At 59.1% G+C, this 18,056-nt stretch overlaps 1 protein-coding gene across 8 annotated transcripts in view; it reads left to right on the forward strand.

Moving 5' to 3' along the window:
* Window positions 1–18,056, forward strand: part of JPH3 (junctophilin 3) — a 157,076-nt gene that overhangs the window by 103,301 nt on the left and 35,719 nt on the right. For all 8 annotated transcript variants that reach the window (XR_007149507.1, XR_007149502.1, XR_007149503.1 and 5 more), the window contains one exon: window positions 10,984–11,761. Coding sequence is in view for 1 of the 8 variants with exons in the window: in XM_047846208.1 (XP_047702164.1) it covers window positions 10,984–11,761 (778 nt within the window). In the remaining 7 variants the exon portion in view is untranslated. The remainder of the gene's footprint in view (window positions 1–10,983; window positions 11,762–18,056) is intronic.

Below are 18,056 nucleotides of genomic sequence, written 5' to 3' on the forward strand. Positions count from 1 at the left end.
ACTGCTGAAACTCGGAAGCAACGACACTGCCCTTCCCCAGGGGGTGGGTGACGGCACGGCGGCCCGCAGCCACCGGACAGCCGGACGCCTCACGGGCCGGGGGCTGCATGCAAGAGGCAGGCCCGGAAGGGCTTCATCGTGCACGACGCCAGCTGGCCCCCTGGAAGGGTGATGCTCTGGCGACGGGGAGAGGGTCCGTGCTGCCCAGCGTTGGGGGGAGAGGGGACTAGGCGGAACGCAGGATTCCAGGGCCGTGCGACGACTCTGTAGGGTGCCGTGATGGTGGATACACGTACATCTGGCCAGCAGCGAGAGGGACCCCCGCTGTGAGCTATGGATTCTACGTGCGTCACTGTGGGCCCAGTGATCGGAACAAATGCATTACGAGGTGACAAGGTGGTGTGAAGGGCGCCGTGAGGGGGACATACGGGAGATCTGTGTACTTCCTGCTTTTTCTATAAGTGGTTCTATAAACGGTTAAGTTTACAAGCCCTTCCCAGGATGAACGGGTGTGGGGAGCAGAGGGGCACCCCCAGGGCCGTGGAGGGGGCATGCCTGGATGGCTCCTCCTGTCCCCCCCTCCCCCCAACACGAGGCCAGAAGCACCGCCCGCGCCTGGGTTGGTCTGTCCGGGGCGGGAACTGCCTGCCGCTCTCCTCTGGGCGCTTCCTGCCTGGTGTCCTGCACGGGCTGCTGGGGCCTCCCGGCTCGGCTTCCGGCCTCCACTCTGCACGCTGTGTCTGACTCCTCGGGGAAGCGTCTCCCCTTCATCCCGAGGAGCCTGCTGGCCTGGGGCTTTGTGGCCTCTTCCCGGCTTTCCTTACCAGCCTTCTAAGTGCGGTCTGGGCGCTCACCAGGCTGGCGTCTTCCGTGGGGAGCAGGGCTTCGCATCGGCAACTCCACAGGCCCTGAAGCCTCCCTGAGCCTAGGCAGCCCGAGCAGGGTGGGTGCCTGGACTGTGGAAGAATCTTCTTACGGAAGTTCCTCCCCTCTCTTCCCCCTCCAAAATGTTTCACCATTAGGGCGCCTCAGTGTCTCCATTCATTAAGCGTCTCTTGATTTCAGCTCAGGTCATGATCTCCCAGTTCATGAGATCCAGCCCCATGCTGGGCTCTGTGCTGCCAGCGTGGAGCCTGCTTGGGATCCTCTCGATCTCCCTCTCTGCCCCTCCCCGGCTCATGATCTTTATCAAGATCATCTGTGCCCATAGTTGAAGGTATCCATTCGTGCCCCAAACAAAATCCTGCTTCGAGCAGGGGTGCCTGGGTGGCTCTGTCGGTTGAGCGTCTGACTTGGGCTCTTGTCGTGATCTCCCGGTGTGAGGGTTTCAACCCTGCGTCGGGCCCTGTGCTGACAGGTTGGAGCCTGGACCCTGCTTCGGATTCTGTGCCTCTCTCTCTGTGCCCCTCCCCCCTCAAACAAATGAACATTAAAAAAACTTGCTTGGAACCAAAGTCCACTGAACCACCCCCCCCCTTTCCCACCTGCCCACAAATTTGAGCTAACTGTGCTTCCTGTTTTCTTCACGCTTACAGCCGTCCTGTGTGGACTTGTTGCTGTGGTTGATGAGGAATTTTCAGTCTTCGGGACCCCATTCCCCTTCTTAAGCTTTCCGACGTCAGGTCCCATATTCGTTAACCCCATGTTCTGGGTTCTTTCTCATTACAAGACTGATGCTTGTGGAGCTAGTCAGTGCGTTCGGAGTCCCTGTGCTCCTCCCGCGTCTGTCCTCACAGGGCAACGGAGTGTCTGATTGCCACCTCTCTGCGGCCGCGTAGTTCTTAGATCACTTGTTCTTTCCCTGCCTTCCAAAGGGTCCAGAGAATATCTCTCCGTGCAGCTGTTCACATGAACGAAGCCTCCAGATTCCCTACCGGTCTACACCTATATGCAGCCACACGTTCTACGTGATCTACGTTTTATAGCTTTTCCTTTGGTTTTTACAAGTCCTGTAGATGTTCCCTACTTCCCTCTGCTTCCTGGAAAGTCCCCTTTGCCCCTCTTGTTGGCTGAGTCTTGCTTTTTCTTGGTTTACTCCCTTGTTTTGGTGGCATACGTCCTGTAGTATCTTCCTAAGGAAGGCTGCCTGAAAGCTGTTTTTTGGGGCTATGCTGAGGAATTGGTCGTTTACAGGATTCTAGACTGAAGTCCAGGGTTTGGGGGCGGGGGGGGGTGACTTTCCCTGACTGCTGGGTTTCACTGTTGTTGAGAAGGCTCTTCCCGTTCTGATTCTCAGCCCTTCATGTGGGGTCGTGCCCCCCTCCAAGTGTTTGGGGTCTTCACTCTAGGGTGTGTGTTGGGGGGGGGGTGTCCTGAGCCCCTTCAGCCTGGACCCTTCAGTCCCAGTCGCCTTCCTATCCTGTGTCTTTGGTAACTTTCCTCCGTTGCTTTTCCGGAACTCCTAACGTATAGGCACGGAGCCTCTGGCTTAGCCTACACAACTCACATTTTCTTCTATTTCCCACTACTTTGCCTGCCTCTTCTTTTCCAGTTTCTGATTTTCTTGACTTTGTCTTCCAACTCTCTTCTAAAATTCTTATTTTGGCCATCGCACTTTTAATTTCCTGGAGCTTGCTTGTGTAATCTGACTTTTCTGTGTGTGTGTGTGTGTGTGTGTGTGTGTGTGTGTCTGTGTGTATTGTGTTTGCACTTTATGGATACGGTGTTTTCTCTTCATGGCTTTACTTTCTGGCCTCCCTGATGCCTGCTGTACCCTGCATTTTCCATGATTCTCTCCAGTTTCTCCCTTCCATGTCACTTACTTGTATGTTTGGGTCCCTTTTCCTCCTGGCAGCTTCTTCCAAATGTCTGATGACCCTTGGCTGTTCGTTTATTAAAGGTCCCAAGAAGCAGACTGGCCGGACTCGACCTCTTCAGAGGACTTCTCCGCCCCTGCCTGCATGTGTCCGTGTACCTGCCCGTGCCTGGATCGGCCGGGAACGGGGGCAGGGTCTCTGCTCAGAACGTGGTCTTCCTCCTAGATGTCCTGTGTCTGGTCCCACACTTAGCCCCCGGCTTGTCTCTGCCCGGTGTCCTCCGGCTGTGATCTTCTGGTTCTGTTTCTCCAGGAACTTTTGTGTCCTGCCCCACGAGTGTTTATATGTTCTCGGCAATCTGGTTTTTATCCTTTCTCTTGGTTTATTCTCCTAACTTCTACAGTTCTGTCACCTGGTTAGAGACTGAGAATGTTCTATTGGCTTGCGGGGCCACCGTAACCAAATGTCACACACTGGGAGGCTTAACCACTAGACCTTTATTCTGTCCCAGTTCTGAGGCTGGAGGTGCAAGGTCAAAGTGCCAGGGCTGGGTTCTTCTATGGCTGCTTTCCTGGGCTTGCAGGTGGCCCCCCTTCCTGCCTCTTCATCTGGGTGTTCTCCTCTGCACACGCCCCTGGTTTCACTTCCCTGGTTTTTTTTTTGTTGTTGTTATCTCTGAGAGCGAGCAAGAGAGACAGCGTGAGCAGGGGAGGGGCAGAGAGAGAGAGACACAGAATCCCAAGCAGGCTCCAGGCTCCGAGCTGTCAGCACAGAGCCCGATGTGGGGCTCAAACTCACAAACTGGGAGATCATGACCTGAGCCGAAGTCGGATACTTAACCGACTGAGCCACCAGGTGCCCCCCTGGCGCATAACTGAGCCCTCCACGAGCCCCCCCACTTCTTATAGGAACATCGGTCCTATCGTGTTAGGGCCCAGATGAACAGCTGCATGTTTTTCATCGTGATAAAACCCCCAAAATTTACCATCTCGACCATTTTTTTTCCCAGCGTTTATTTTTGGGACAGAGAGAGACAGAGCATGAACGGGGGAGGGGCAGAGAGAGAGGGAGACACAGAATCGGAAACAGGCTCCAGGCTCTGAGCCATCAGCCCAGAGCCTGACGCGGGGCTCGAACTCCCGGACCGCGAGATCGTGACCTGGCTGAAGTCGGGCGCTTAACCGACTGCGCCACCCAGACGCCCCTCGACCATTTTTAAGTGCACAGTTCACTCGTGTCAAACATCCTGAGTGCTGTGCACAGCTGTTCCCAGCGCCCCCCTCCAGAAAGCTGGTCTTGTAAAAATGAGCCCCGGCACGCATTAACCACTCCCCTCCAGGCCCTGGCACCTGCCGTCCTACTTTCCGTCTTGAATTTTAACTACCCGAAGTATCTCCCGTAAGTGGAATCGTACGGTAATTATCTTTCTGTAGCCGGCTATTAGCACAGTGTCCCGAGGGCTCATCTGTGCCCTAGCTGGTGTCGGGGTTCCCTCCTCTTAAGGCTGAAAAATGTTCCATTGTGTGGACAGACCACCTTTTCTTGATCTGTCCGTGGACCCTTGGGTTGCCTCCACGTCTTGGCCGCTGTGAGTAGCGCTGCCGTGAGCACGCTGCGTGAAGGTCCTGGAGACCCTGCCGTCCGTTCCAACGGGTCTGGAGGCGGGGCTGTGGTGCTTTGCTCCACGGCGGCCGCTCCGTTTCACATTCCCACCGACGGTGCGCGGTCCCCACGCCGTTTCTTATGGGGTTGATCGTGGCCGTCCTAGTGGCGTGAGGCGAGGTCTCGCCGTGGGTTTGACCTGCGTTTCTCAGATGACCCGTGATGCTGAGGATCTTTTCGTGGGTCCGTCGCCTCACCCCGTTTTACCTTAATCCTCTCTGCGAACGCCAGGTCTCCCAATACGGTTACCTTCTAAGGTCCTGGGGAGGGTGGGAGAGGGGTGGGTAGGACCTCACCATGTGGGATGAGTCGTTTCCCCGGAATCCAGAACACGTGCTAGTCAGTAGCTGTAGCTCGTCAGAGCCCAGCTAAAACTGATTTTTAAAAATACATCCTGGGGCGCCTAAGTGGCTCGGTCGGCTACGCATCCAACTTCGGCTCAGGTCATGATCTCGCGTTCGTGAGTTCGAGCCCCACGTTGTGCTCTACACTGATAGTGTGGAGCCTGCTTGGGCTCCCTCCCCCCCCCTCTCTCTCTCTCTCTGCCCCTCCCTGGCTTGCACGCACACACTCTTTCTCTAATATTTTAAAAAACTCAGCAATAAAACAACTCATTAAAAAAATACTTCCTGGCGTTGGTGACGATGGAGGGAGATGGTCACTCTTCTGTGGACTTCTCCATGGGCAATTTGTCAAAAGCCCTAAGTAAAAAGAAACTTCCCTTTGAGCAAATGCATTCTAGGAATCTATCCTGAGGCTATAACTTGTGTACAAAGATAAGCTATCAAAAATGAGGAATGACCTAAGTACCCACAGAAGCTTGGCTTGTAACTTCTATGTTGTGGGATGTTCGGGTTTTGGGCTGGCTGTCCTCGCTAATGTAGAAAAGGTGGAAAGAGGGGCACCTGGTGGCTCAGTCCGTTAAGCATCCGACTTTTGATTTCAGCTCGGGTCACGATCTCCCGGTTTGTAAGATCAAGCCCTGTGTTGGGCTCTGTGCTGACAGCATGGAGCCTGCTTACGTTTCTCTCTCCCCATCTCTCTCTCTGCCCCCTCCCCCACCCCTGGTCACATACACACTGTCTCGAAATATTTTTTAAATGGAAGGAGGTCCAGGGTATGTTGTGAAAGAAGGTTCCAGAGCCTAGTATGCCTGCCTGTGCTGTGATGCTGCTGCCCTGACCCGGTTGCTTATGAGCTGGGTGTCCTTGGACGAGTTTCTTCACCCCTGGGTCGTCCTCTATCAAACCACTGCACATCACGTGGTCTCCTCTGGCCAGCCTGATTCAGTAGGTCAGTTAGGGCCTGGGATTGTGGCTTTCTACACACACACACACACACAGACACACACACACACACACACACACACACACACTACGAGCACAACAGGTGGCTTTCATCTAAAGCGACATGGGGGCGGCACTCATTTCCGAGTCCTGCCTGCCTTGGAGATTCTGGGTTGGGCCCAGACGTGGACGTGTGGACATGTGGAATTGCTGGGGTGGTGGTTTTCACTCAGGGTGCAGTGCATTCTGCTATTGTTTCCAGAAACTCTGGGAAACCCACTTTCTGGGTGAAGCAGGAAGCAAAAGTTCGGGGTACAACCTGACTTCCCAGTGTGTCCCCTGCTGGTGAGATGGGGTTTGGGGATGGAGGGGCCTCCACGCACCCCCCCCCCGCCCCCGGGCACGAATGTGGGGACACAGGGCATCCTGTGCACCTGAGGAAAAGGGGCCTGGAGCTCTGTGATGCCTTCTGTTCCTCCCAGGGAGATGCCTGTTCAACACGGGGCTCTCATGCCAGGCCTGACACCCCGGGCCTATTGGTGCAGGGGTCCGGGGGCACACGGACCCCAAGGAGAGGGGTTCTGGGTGTTTCAGGGACCCCTGGGCTCACTGGGACGAACGAGGGGCGATCTGGTGGAGCCAGCATTGGAGAATCAACTGTGTCCCCCTCTCTGAGGGAGGAGACTCTAGCTGCTTCTCTGGCCCCTCTTTCCTTCTCTGGGCAGGAAGCGATCACTCGGGCTTTCTCCCCTCCCAGCCCAGCGTCCCGGAGGGAGTCGGCGGTTGGCCACATTCTGGGATCTAGTCACCTGCGATGGGGAGGGGAAGGGCTGCACCCTGTGCGCACTGGGGGTAGTGGACCTCTGGGAGGAGGGCCAGTGCAGGTGGAGTGGGAGGCTTCTGGAGGGGAGAATAGGAGCTGGGCTGTGGCACTGGCCCCTGGGTAGGCAGGTGTGGTGTGGGGCTAAGGAGAGGGGGGTTCAGCCACCTGCAGGCCTGAGGCCCTCTAGGCGGGCAGGCAGGCTTTGAGATCAGCTCCAGCTGGGTTCCAATCCCCCTCTTGTCAGTAACATCGAATGACTCTTTTGCTCCCAAGCCTCAGTCTTCTGTCAAATGGGCACAATGAGTCCTGACTTCACAGCAAATGTTGTTCCTTCCTCTCCTTCCATTGACCCTGGGGCTCCCAGCTGGTCCCCTGGGTGTGCCCCCAGGAAGATCTGTCCCTGCCCAGGGCATGCTCTCAGGGTGCGCTCAGGAGGGCATCTCCGCTGATGTCCAGCCCTAGAGGCCGGCCTGTGACTGAGTCTGCATTTTCCACCAGGGTGGTCCTCTGGGTTGTGTGACAAGTGCTTTGGAAGAGTGTCAGCTGATGGGCAGGGGCTTCAGATGGGAAAATAAAAGCCTGTGAGAAATGTGTGGAGCTCTAGGGAGCCACATAGAACTCAGCAAGAGCTGACTGTCCGCCCGGCCCAAGGTGCCAGAAGCTGGGGGTTGGGGCTTGCCTGGGCTCTGGCTTTCAGAATTTGGATGGCGTGCCAAGCCAGGTATGGAGCCTCCATGGGGTTCCAGATGCAGCAGCAGGGTCACCTGGGAGCTTGTTAGGAATGCAGAAGCTCAGGCTGCACCACCTGACTCATTCAGGGGGTTTTATCCTGCTCCTTGGGGGATGCTGATGCTGCTCAAGTGTAAGGCAGTCCCAGGTCCCACAGCCTTGTCCTGTTGGCTCTTCCCTGCGAGTCTTGCCGTCTCTAGATGGCACTTCCCAGGCAAGGATCGGGGAGGTTTGCTTCCTCACCTGCAGTCCCCTCAGATCTCCTGATTCCAAGTTCCAGGTGATGGGGATGGAGGGGCCAGCCCATTATCTTCATCAGGATAGGCAGGTGAGGTGGGTGAAGGCGGAGTCCACTCGAGGGTGCTCTGCCTTACTGAGCTTGCCTGGAGAGAAGTAGGCATGCCCCCAGCTATCCATCTGCACCTGAGTCTTTCTGTGACCGGTGGCCCAGGATCAGGGTGGAGGTGCACACGGGAAGTTTCCCCTGCTCTGGGGCCCTCACAGCATCCTGCAGGGACAATACCTGTCAGGGTCACTTGGTCTTCCCGTTGTACTGGGTATGTTGGCTCCTGCCTTCTCACACACAGGCTGCTTGGGGTATAAAACAAAACACTGGATTTAGGGTTTTGCAAATAACTGATTGGATTCAAATGTTGGGAGGGGCTTGAACCCTTTGTCTCCCCTGCCCCCACCCTGCCAGCCCCGGCAAGGAGGGAGAGGGCTAAGGACTCTGGGCAGAGAGGCTGGGGAGGGCAGGGGGTGGGGGATGGGAGCCTCCCCACGGCCTCTCTGGTCGCTGAGCTGACCTGGGTCTGTTCTCTTGGTTCTGTCAGCCCTTTGTGGGGAAGGGAGGAGGCTGTGCTCCCAGGCCGGTCCTAGCAGAGCTGGGCTGTAGTGTTTCCTTGATGTTGAAATCCAGTTTCTTGCCGATGTCGACTGCAGCCTTGTACAAGAGTTCCCACTGGGGGCAAAATGCAGATACAGGGCCACCTGGGTGGCTCAGTCAGCTGAGCATCCAACTTCAGCTCAGGTCTTGATCTCGTGGTTCATGGATTTGAGTCCCGTGTCGGGCTCTGTGCTGACCGCGCAGAGCCTGCTTGGAATTCTCTCCTCCCCTCCCCCCTCCTCGCCTCTCCCTACTTGTGCTGTCTCTGTCTCCCTCAAAATAAATACTGTTAAAAAACGCAGGTCCAACAAAACTGCGCACTCTGGCCAAGGAACCTTCCTTGGATGTGGGTGTGGACACTCGCAGCTTGGACTGGGCACAGAAGGCCTTCAAGGGCCTGCTTGCCCCACCCTCAGGGAAGGAGCCGCCGGGACCACTGAGCCTGCTCCCGGTGTCCTCCTCACGGCCTTGGGTTGGTGGAAGCCATGGGCTCTGTCCCAGTGTAGGCCACCCTGGCGTGCTGGGTGGCACAGAGTCAGCCACTGCCTTTGTCCGTCCTGCCCCGTGCTTACAGCCAGGTTGACTTGACTCTGGGAGGGGTGCGGTAGATGCCATGGGGCACATGGATAAAACCCATATCCTACCCTCCGGAGGACAAGGTACCCACTGCCTGGCACAGGCAGCCAGCCGGAGGCAGGGAGAGCTCTTGGTTGGGGCAGGGGTGGGAGGAGGGGAGAGCCCTTACTGCACTATATTTCCCCGAGTTAAGGCCGTGGGCCCGGGGCTGCTTCCCCCAGCGGGGTGCACCCCCACCCGGCTTTGCAGTTACCAGATGACTGACCCGGGTGGGGGTACAGAAGCCCTCCTTGCCGGGTGGGATGAGTTCCATGGGATCGGGCTTTAGTGCATGTGCAGCTGAGGCCGCCCTCCCTCGGCCCGCCCCGTAGGATAGGTTCCCAAGAACCGTGCCCTGCTTCTAGAAAGCACCTGTGTTGTGGGGCACTTTTTAAATGGACAGGCTGCTGTCTGCTGGAGCAAAAGGCTCCCTGGTCCTTTGTCCCGGCTACATCGCTCCCCCCCCCGGGCATGAGTCATGAGAGTAACAGGTCTAGAATACAAGGCCCTTACTCTCTGGGGAGCTGGCAACCTGGTTCAGCAGGCGGATGTGTCCTGCAAACGTGGAAGGACCCAGGCACTCTCCAGAGTCTGCCTGTGGAATGCCGGACGTCCTGTGCGGTGGGCTCCGTGGGCTGGGGTAGCCTAGGTGTTGGGAGGGGGCTCCAGCTGGGCTGGAGTGGGTGGGATCTGGACGGCGGGGTGGGGATTAAGTAAGGGCAGGCTGCGCAGATAAGGTCTCAGACGAGCCCTTGGAGGGTCAGGACCTGTTCTGACTTCGGGGCTGTGGGTGACCGTGGTGGGTAGTGGCATATCGATGGCTGACGTCCTTTAGGGATGCCCTGTCTAGAGGACCAAGATCCAGGGTTGCCAGATCCTGTCATTTTTTTTAGGAGAAACCAGAACTGAGTTTTCACGTGGCAACCCCTTGATTTTGAAATGTTGGCTCTTCCAGTATTTTTATGAAAACACTATGGGGCATATAAAACCTGTATGTTGCTTCTGTAACAGTGAGTTGGGAGAGGAAGGGGAACAGCCCCCCCCCCCCCATTTTCACTGAGAAGCCCTTCTGGGGTGGGGAGCCCCTCAATGGTGCCTAGCTGAGGCCTGGCAGTGACTCTAGGAACCCTAGGGTTTTCATCCCCCCCTCTATCGATGAGGAGACTGAGGGTCAGAGAGGTTCCCATCACACGACAAGTAGAGCAACACGAGCCTGGTTTTACTGCTTTATTTTTCCTTTTTATCCTGTTCTGTTAGGATATTACATGTATAATAAAATCTGCAATTTTGATCCCTCTCCAAGCGCGGTCAGTCACGTTACATTGACGATGTTGTGCCACCGTCACCTCTGTCTACTTTCAAAACTTCTCTGTCACCCCGAATAGAAACTGACCCCATTCAACAACTTCCTGTTCTTCCCTCCGCCCCCACCCCCACCCCCACCCCTGGCACCTGCCGTTCTTCTGTGAACTTGACTACTGGAAGGGCGTCGTGTAAATGTGATTGCAGTATTTGTCCTTCTGTGACTGGCTCGTTTCACGGAGCGTAGAGTCGTCACGGTTCATCCCTGCTGTAGCGGGTGTCAGAGTTTAACGGCTGGGTAATATTCCACTGTATGGATAGACCCTACGTTATCTGTCCATCCACGGATGGACCCTCAGGTTGTTCCCACCTGCTGGCCATCTGAATTACACTGCTGTGAACGTGGGTGTGCAAATGCTTCTTTGGAGCTTCTGCTTTTGATTCTTTTGGGGACGTCTGGTCTGCGGATCGCAATACCTTAATGTTCCCAATTCTCTTCCAAACCCTTCCTACCCCGCCCCCCGCCCCCACCTGCTCATACTGGGTTTGTGGCCTGGACCTGTGTCCCTGTAGCTGGACTCCCGGACCCCACGACTGTTGGGGTCACTCGCTAACGTGCTTCCCTCTCCTTGGCTGCGTCCTCTCCCTGTCTTCTCAGGGTTGGGCCTTTGTCCCTGTGCAGGGAGAGCTCTGTAGTTCACAGCTGACTCTGTATGAGACTCGGCCACCCCCCTTGTCCCTCCCCAACTTGTAAGAGCTCGAGGTGCAGCTGTAGGAAGCAGGGCTCAAGGGTTCTCTGCCATCGGCGGTCCGTGTGCCTCAGTGCGAACCGTGCCAAGATGTCCCAGGCAACCCACGGTGTCCCCACCCCCCCACCCCCGTGGCCCTGCGGGGGGCTCACCCCTCTCTCCGCTGTCTCCGCAGGGACCTACCAGGGCCAGTGGGCCGGCGGCATGCGCCAGGGCTACGGTGTGCGGCAGAGCGTCCCCTACGGCATGGCGGCCGTCATCCGCTCGCCCCTGAGGACGTCCATCAACTCCCTGCGCAGCGAGCACACCAACGGCGCCGCGCTGCACCCCGACGCGTCCCCGGCGGCGGCCGGCAGCCCGGCCGTGTCCCGAGGGGGCTTCGTGCTCGTGGCGCACAGCGACTCCGACAGCCTCAAGAGCAAGAAGAAGGGGCTGTTCCGGCGCTCGCTGCTGAGCGGCCTGAAGCTGCGCAAGTCCGAGTCCAAGAGCAGCCTGGCCAGCCAGCGCAGCAAGCAGAGCTCGTTCCGCAGCGAGGCCGGCATGAGCACCGTCAGCTCCACCGCCAGCGACATCCACTCCACCATCAGCCTGGGCGAGGGCGAGGCCGAGCTGGCGGTCATCGAGGACGACATCGACGCCACCACCACCGAGACCTACGTGGGCGAGTGGAAGAGCGACAAGCGCTCGGGCTTCGGGGTGAGCCAGCGCTCGGACGGGCTCAAGTACGAGGGCGAGTGGGCCGGCAACCGGCGGCACGGCTACGGCTGCATGACGTTCCCCGACGGCACCAAGGAGGAGGGCAAGTACAAGCAGAACGTCCTCGTGAGCGGCAAGCGCAAGAACCTCATCCCGCTGCGCGCCAGCAAGATCCGCGAGAAGGTGGACCGGGCCGTGGAGGCCGCCGAGCGGGCCGCCACCATCGCCAAGCAGAAGGCGGAGATCGCGGCCTCCAGGTAGGAGGCGCGCGGGCGTGCAGGGCGGCGGGGCCTGGGCGGCTCGGGGCGCGGCGCTGGTGTTTCTGGACTGTGCCCGCTGGAACTCGGGGCTCCTCGGAGGTTCTCGGGGAGGCTGTGCGCGGGAACTCGGGGTTCCTCGGCGGTTCTCGGGGAGGGCACAAGAACTCGGGGTTCCTCGGAGGTACTCGGGGTTCCTCGGAGGTTCTCGGCGCAGGAACTCGGGGCTCCTCGGAGATTGTCGGGGAGCCGGTGCGCTGGAACTCGGGGTTCCTCGGCGGTTCTCGGGTGGGGAGGCTGTGCGCGAGAACTCGGGGCTCCTCGGAGGTTCTCGGGGAGGGCACAAGAAATCGGGGTTCCTCGGAGGTTCTCAGCGCAGGAACTCGGGGCTCCTCGGAGGTTCTCGGGGAGGGGGTGCGCGGGAACTCGGGGTTCCTCGGCGGTTCTCGGGGAGGGCACAAGAACTCGGGGTTCCTCGGAGGTACTCGGGGTTCCTCGGAGGTTCTCGGCGCAGGAACTCGGGGCTCCTCGGCGGTTCTCGGGGAGGGCACAAGAACTCGGGGCTCCTCGGAGGTTCTCGGGGAGGTGGGGGGGGGCCGCAAGGCAGTGGATGATCTGAGGAGGTTCTGGGCCCTGCGGCCTTCCATCCGACAGGACAGCGTCTCCTTTATCTGTTTTGAGTGCTGGTGTTCAAGGAGAGGCATTGAGGAATAAAGGAGGTGGGCTGTTCTGGGGAGACAAAAGTGTGAGGTCCCCAGGCTGCGGGTCTAGCCCTGCAAGGACATGGGGGAGGGAGGAAGCTGTCTTGGCTGTCCATAGGCCCCAGGACACAGTGCTAACTGCAGGGACTGGCTGGGGGCGCCTGGAAAGGGGTCCACGTAAGACTTGGTGCTGTGGGCAAAGGCTGTTGTGAGACGCGGCCCTTACTGAGTTCGGGGTTCCGCAGGGCTGGCGGGCACTTAACATCGGTTTCGAGTTGGCTGTTGGCAGGTGCCATGTTGGAATTCAAGGTGGCTTTGGTGTTGGTGCAGGGTGGGGGCTTCAGAGCTGGAGAAGGGGCCAAGGGCCTGGCTCCCTGGGAGCTGCAGATGTAGGTACGTGAGCGGCGAGGCCGTGGACGGCAGGGACCACTTGCAGCTGGGAGGAAGTGGCCCTGTTGAAAGCCAAGACCCCCCCGGAGGCCATGTGCCTGGGTTCTAAAGAAACCATTCCTGATTTGAGGTACCTGAGAGCTTCCTGTCCTGTGTGTGCTTTCCTGGGTCAGGGTGGGACCTGGGGGTCTTACCCCGAGGCGCTCAGGGATGGAGCCCCCGGCTGCCTGGGCAGCAGGCTTCTGGGAGGACAGACCCCAGCGTCTTTCTGGATGATTCTGTGTTCCTGGCCGGGGGCAGGAAAACTTCCCAACTTTGCTAATTAAGGTTTTAGTGTGTGTGGTTCTGGTTTTCAATGAGCTTTGAACAGTGCGAACAAAACTGGTAGGTGCCGTTTATTGCCAGAATATGTACTGCTCCCAACATCCCAGGTTTTAGAGGGAAACGAAATCCTTTCTAAGAAGCCAAGAGAAAAGCAGAGTCCCTGCCTGAGCACCGAGGTCCAAGATGGCTGTTCGCCCCCTCTCGCCTCCCCCCAGGTACGTTCAGGCCTGGAAAGAAACAGAAGCAGCATTTATGACCACTCCCCTGGGGGGTTAAGATGAAATTAGGTTTCATAGTTATTTCTTCCAGTATAATGTGACAGTCGCTCATATAGAAAAATTGGAACACAGATCGTAAGAGGAAGCAGGCGTCACGAGCCCCGGTCTGCTGCGCCATCCAGACTCTGGCTGGCATCTGGCTGTATTTCCTGCCTTCCTGTCTGTCGTTCATTCCTTCGCCTTTTGTATTTGGTTTATTTCGTTGACCTCCGCGGATGAGAGGTAGTTACAGGGCTGGGGGACAGCGTCGTCGAGGACCCGGGGTCCCCTCACGGCAGCTCGTCTCTGGCCTGTGGCTTAGTTCTCGGCCCAGGGTCCGTGAGGTAGCGTGAGGACGCGGGAGAGTCTGCAGAAATGACTTTAAAGTCTAGCGACCAGGAGAACTTCCTCGGGACTGAGGACATGGGACACGGGGTGGTTTTCTGACAAATCCCACAGAAATGGGGCTCTGGGTCCCATGAAGGAGTCGAGCCCGTGTTGTGGGCAGAGCTCAGAGTCCACACGCCTGAGGAGCTCCGCTTGGGGCTGGTTTCAACCTCTGAGCCTCGGTTTCCTCGTCTGTGAAGTGGGACTAATGGACCCTGCCTGCAGCGAAGGTCTGAGAACCCGGGTGCTAGCTCAGGGAGTGTATGGACCCTGGTCTGGCTCAGGCCCATCACTGCTGAGCAGCCTGGAGAAGATGCTTCCCCTCTCTGGGCTGGGTTCCCCGTTGAGGGACGGGATGCAGTGATACACAGTGCCCTCAGCCTGCGTGGGGCTGGTGCACGGCACTGTCACCCTCCCCCGGACCATGCCAGCCCCTCCCCTTCCCCTCTGACCCCAAGACCTCTTGGGGCGGGGGTGGGGGGGAGTGGGTGTGTCTGCACGTTTGCACTGTGACTGAGCTGTGTGGGCCTCTTGGTGTCCAGGGCCACCCACTGGAGGCAGGGGTGACCACGTCCTCTATCCCTGCAATAGGGTCCGGGATAAGAAGCCTCCCTTCGAGGCGCAGGAGGAAGCCCTGCTTCCTGCATTGTCTCAATGGGCTGACAGGCCAGTTCCCTCTTTTTTTCTAACTCTGCTTGGACAGCGCAGCCCACACGAAAGCTGGGTCAGCGTCCCAGAGGCCCCAAGGCCCGCCCTGCACTGGAGCGTGAAAGTGGCCTCGGCGGCTGCAGCGTGGCTAAACCCAGGAGGACCCTGGTCATTGTCACAGCCAAGAGACAGCCAGGCCGAGACAGCAGGAACAGAGGGGGGCCACCGCTCCCTCCTTGGGCCCTGGCCGGGTCCTCATCGGGGTGCCCAGGACCCTCCCCGGGGGGCGCGGGGGTCAGCTCTGGGGGGGGGGGGGCAGCTGTGGAGGGAGGGGACAGGCACACAGGCTTTCCTGGGAAATGTGGTGGGGGTGGCATTCTGACCCGTGGTCCCGGTCTCTGGGTCATACAGCCAAGGGGGCTGTGGGGGTGGGGGCGTGTCTGCAGCTGGATCTCAGCCCCCATCTCTGTACAGGGGATCGCCCGGGATCCCCAGTCACCCTGAGGCCAGCCACCCAGAGATGCGGGGACCTTGTCAGGTGCCGCCTTGGCTCCGCTCTTCAAAGCTTTCCAGGCCACGCCCGGTATCGCCAGCACCTGGTGGTGTATAAAACTCGCACGGCCGGGCCCCACCCCAGAGCTGCTGATTCGGGGGGTCCGGGTGGGGCCTGAGAACCTGCATTCATTCTTCATGAGCCCCCGGGGGATGCTGGGAGCCTCCAGCGCTTCTGACAGCAGGCCCGCAGGGCAGAGGCATTGGAGGGTCCCAGGTGGGTCTGTCTGGGCTGCCGAGGTCTGAGCGGAAGGCGCTGCTGTCCTTCGCCTAGGACTTCCTGTCCAGTTATGTCTGCCCGGTTGTGCGTGCCGGTGACAGGGTCCGTGATGGATGGATGCCACCCTGTCGCCAATGGGACACCCCTCAGCGCCCCCTGGGAACTGTTTCCAGCGTGTGTGTTCTGACCGCCCACAGTACAGAGGCCTCCCGTCCTCATATGCTCGGGCGCTCCCCTGGAGCGTCCTGAACGGGATGGCAGGTCTGTCTCTTCCGTGCCTGCCTCCCTCCTTCCACCCTCCCGGTGACCGCAGCAGGCATAGCCAGTCCATCCCGGTGCTCCTGGCAGCGCCCTGGCCCGGGGCACGGGACCTGCCAGCTGTGATCTCACCAGAGGGGCTGGTCCTCCCAGGGACCAGCCTGTGGTGAAAACGCAAACCCGTCCCCGCTAGTCAGGAAGACGGTGTGCAGGACGCCTGGCCCGAAGGCCGCCACACGTGAGTGTCCATCAGCTGCCCCGTGTCGTGCAGCAATCCCGCCCCCCCCCCCACCCCAGGAGGAAAGAGCGGTAGAAATCGAGCTGGGGGTGGGCCGGTCCGCCTCCTGCCCTGTGGTGGCCCCAGGACACCTCCCAGCGGCCGGGGCTGGTGGAGGGTGCTGGAGAAGGCGGCAGGGCGAGCGCTGTGAGCCCCCAGCTGTGACCACTAGGCGAGGGCGGGGAGGGGGCACCCCTCACCTGGGGAGGGAGAGCCCCCACCTGGGTGTTGGGCGTGAGCCGGTGTCCCTGGCCGCTGCCTCTGGCAGTGGAGGAGAGCTGTCAAAGGGGGCACCAAGTCTTTGAAGTTTTATCTTGTTCTGTTGGAACATAACATCGGGGCCAGGTGTGGTCTTGTCCCTGGATCCCTGGATCCCTGGTGCCTGGAACCGTGTGTGTGGCTCGGTCACATGGCATCTGTGTGACAGCCGTGCTTTGGATGAATGTGTGGCTGCTTGGGGCCCACCTGCTCTCATCGTCGGGGACAGCTTCCTCTGGCGCTGGGAGGCGGCAGCTTCCCGGGGGGTGTGGGGCAGCTGTGCCGTTTGAGGGGGACTCTCGCTCCCGCGGGAGCAGCCCCAGCTGGGCCTGGGCGTGTGGGCAGGACACGGGGCCGTGCTGGGACGCCCTGGGGGTGAGGTGGCTGGGTGGCTGAGGACGCCTGTTCCTGGGCACTGAGCTGGCTGGGTCATTGGGGTGGACCGGTGCACGTGCTGGCCGTCAGCGGGGGTCTGAGTGGTGTGACGCTTGGCTGAGTGAGAATCGTGGGTGGGGGGAGACGGGAGGGACCCTGACCGGGCACTTAGGTGGCCGAGGCCATTCTTGACATGTAAATGGCTGTTCCCCTCCCACACTCAGGTAGACGGGGCTCCCTGCTCACCACTGTCCAGATCCTTCCGTCGGGTAGACCGGCTGCTCTGGACGGGAGCTGGGGAGGTGAGCCACGTGGACGGCATAGCCGAGAGCCGCCCAGATGCTGAGGGTGGGGTGCCCAGGTCTCCGAGCCGGGCAGCGTCACGGTCAGGACTAGACGCACTGCCAGGGTATTGCCCCTTCGGGCCTGGGCCGCATTCTGGGACCCCCCACTTGTGGATATGGGGGGGCTGGCCGGCTTCTGCAAAATGCTCTCTAAATAGACCGTGGTTGCTAGGACAGGGAGGACTTGGTGTACAAAACCTCAGGGAGGCCTGTTCTGGGAGGGGCCCCCAACTCCCCAGCTCCTGCTTGAGCGCCCGCTGTATGCCCAGCGAGCTGGTGTGTCTGCACCGGGGCCTCGGCGCCCTCCGCCGTGCGCCCTGGCTTCCCAGCCTCTGTGAGATCTGGACCTGCTCTAGGCCGTTCCTGAGGGGTCGGTACAGCATGCGGGCAGGGAGGCAGAGTCCTCCGCCAGGAGATTACCTGAGGCATGTTTCCTTCTTGAAGGAGACAAAACTTTCCAGGATCTGAAGTTGGGGGCCGGCGGGGGGGGGGTTCTTTTTTTAACGTTATTTTTTATGAAGGTGATACCTCCACAAAAAAAATATTAAAACCATAAAACGGGTTGGTATAACGTAACTGTCATGCCCAGACTGGTTCATCTCCTTAGAGGGAACTAGAGCGACCCCCCACCCCCAACCAACCAGCCACAGGGGGTCCGTTCCCAAGACCCGCAGTGGATGCCTGAGACCGTGGATAGGAGCCAACCCAACCCAACCCTGTCCACGCCGCGTGTCTTCCTGGACGTCACACCTACGAGGAAGTTTAGTTTACGAGTCAGGCTAAGGCAGAGACGAACGATAAAACAGAACATCCGCAGCAACACCGTAAAAGTTACGTGAACGTGGTCTCTCTCAGAACCTCTTGTCCCCTTCTTATGACGCGGATGCTGAAATGCCCCCAGAGGAGGCCAAGTGCTCCGAACGACAGGGGTATGTGACAAAGCCTTAGGCCACCACGGACCCCTGACCACACGTCAGAAGGGGATCCTCTGCTTCCAGACCTCGGTCGACGGGCTCACTGAAACCGTGGACGAGGGGACCGTGCACATTTTTGTCAGGCTTCTCTCCGCCTGTATGCGGATGCGGATATCACCCCCTCGTGGTTTCCCGTTACAGGCATGGGAACGCGCTGTCCGCGGCGTTCTCTGGTTTGTCTTTTCTACTCCTTCTGTCAAGGACGTCTTTCCGTTTCAGGGTGTCCAGACCTGTGTGTTTCGCTAACGGCTACACGATATTGGGGAACACGGATGCACCGTGCCGGTCCACCCCGGACTCTGAATGAGTGTTGGGGGTGCGTCTGATCGC

The sequence above is a fragment of the Prionailurus viverrinus genome, unplaced genomic scaffold, assembly GCF_022837055.1.
Source record: "Prionailurus viverrinus isolate Anna unplaced genomic scaffold, UM_Priviv_1.0 scaffold_38, whole genome shotgun sequence".
NCBI lineage: Eukaryota > Metazoa > Chordata > Mammalia > Carnivora > Felidae > Prionailurus > Prionailurus viverrinus.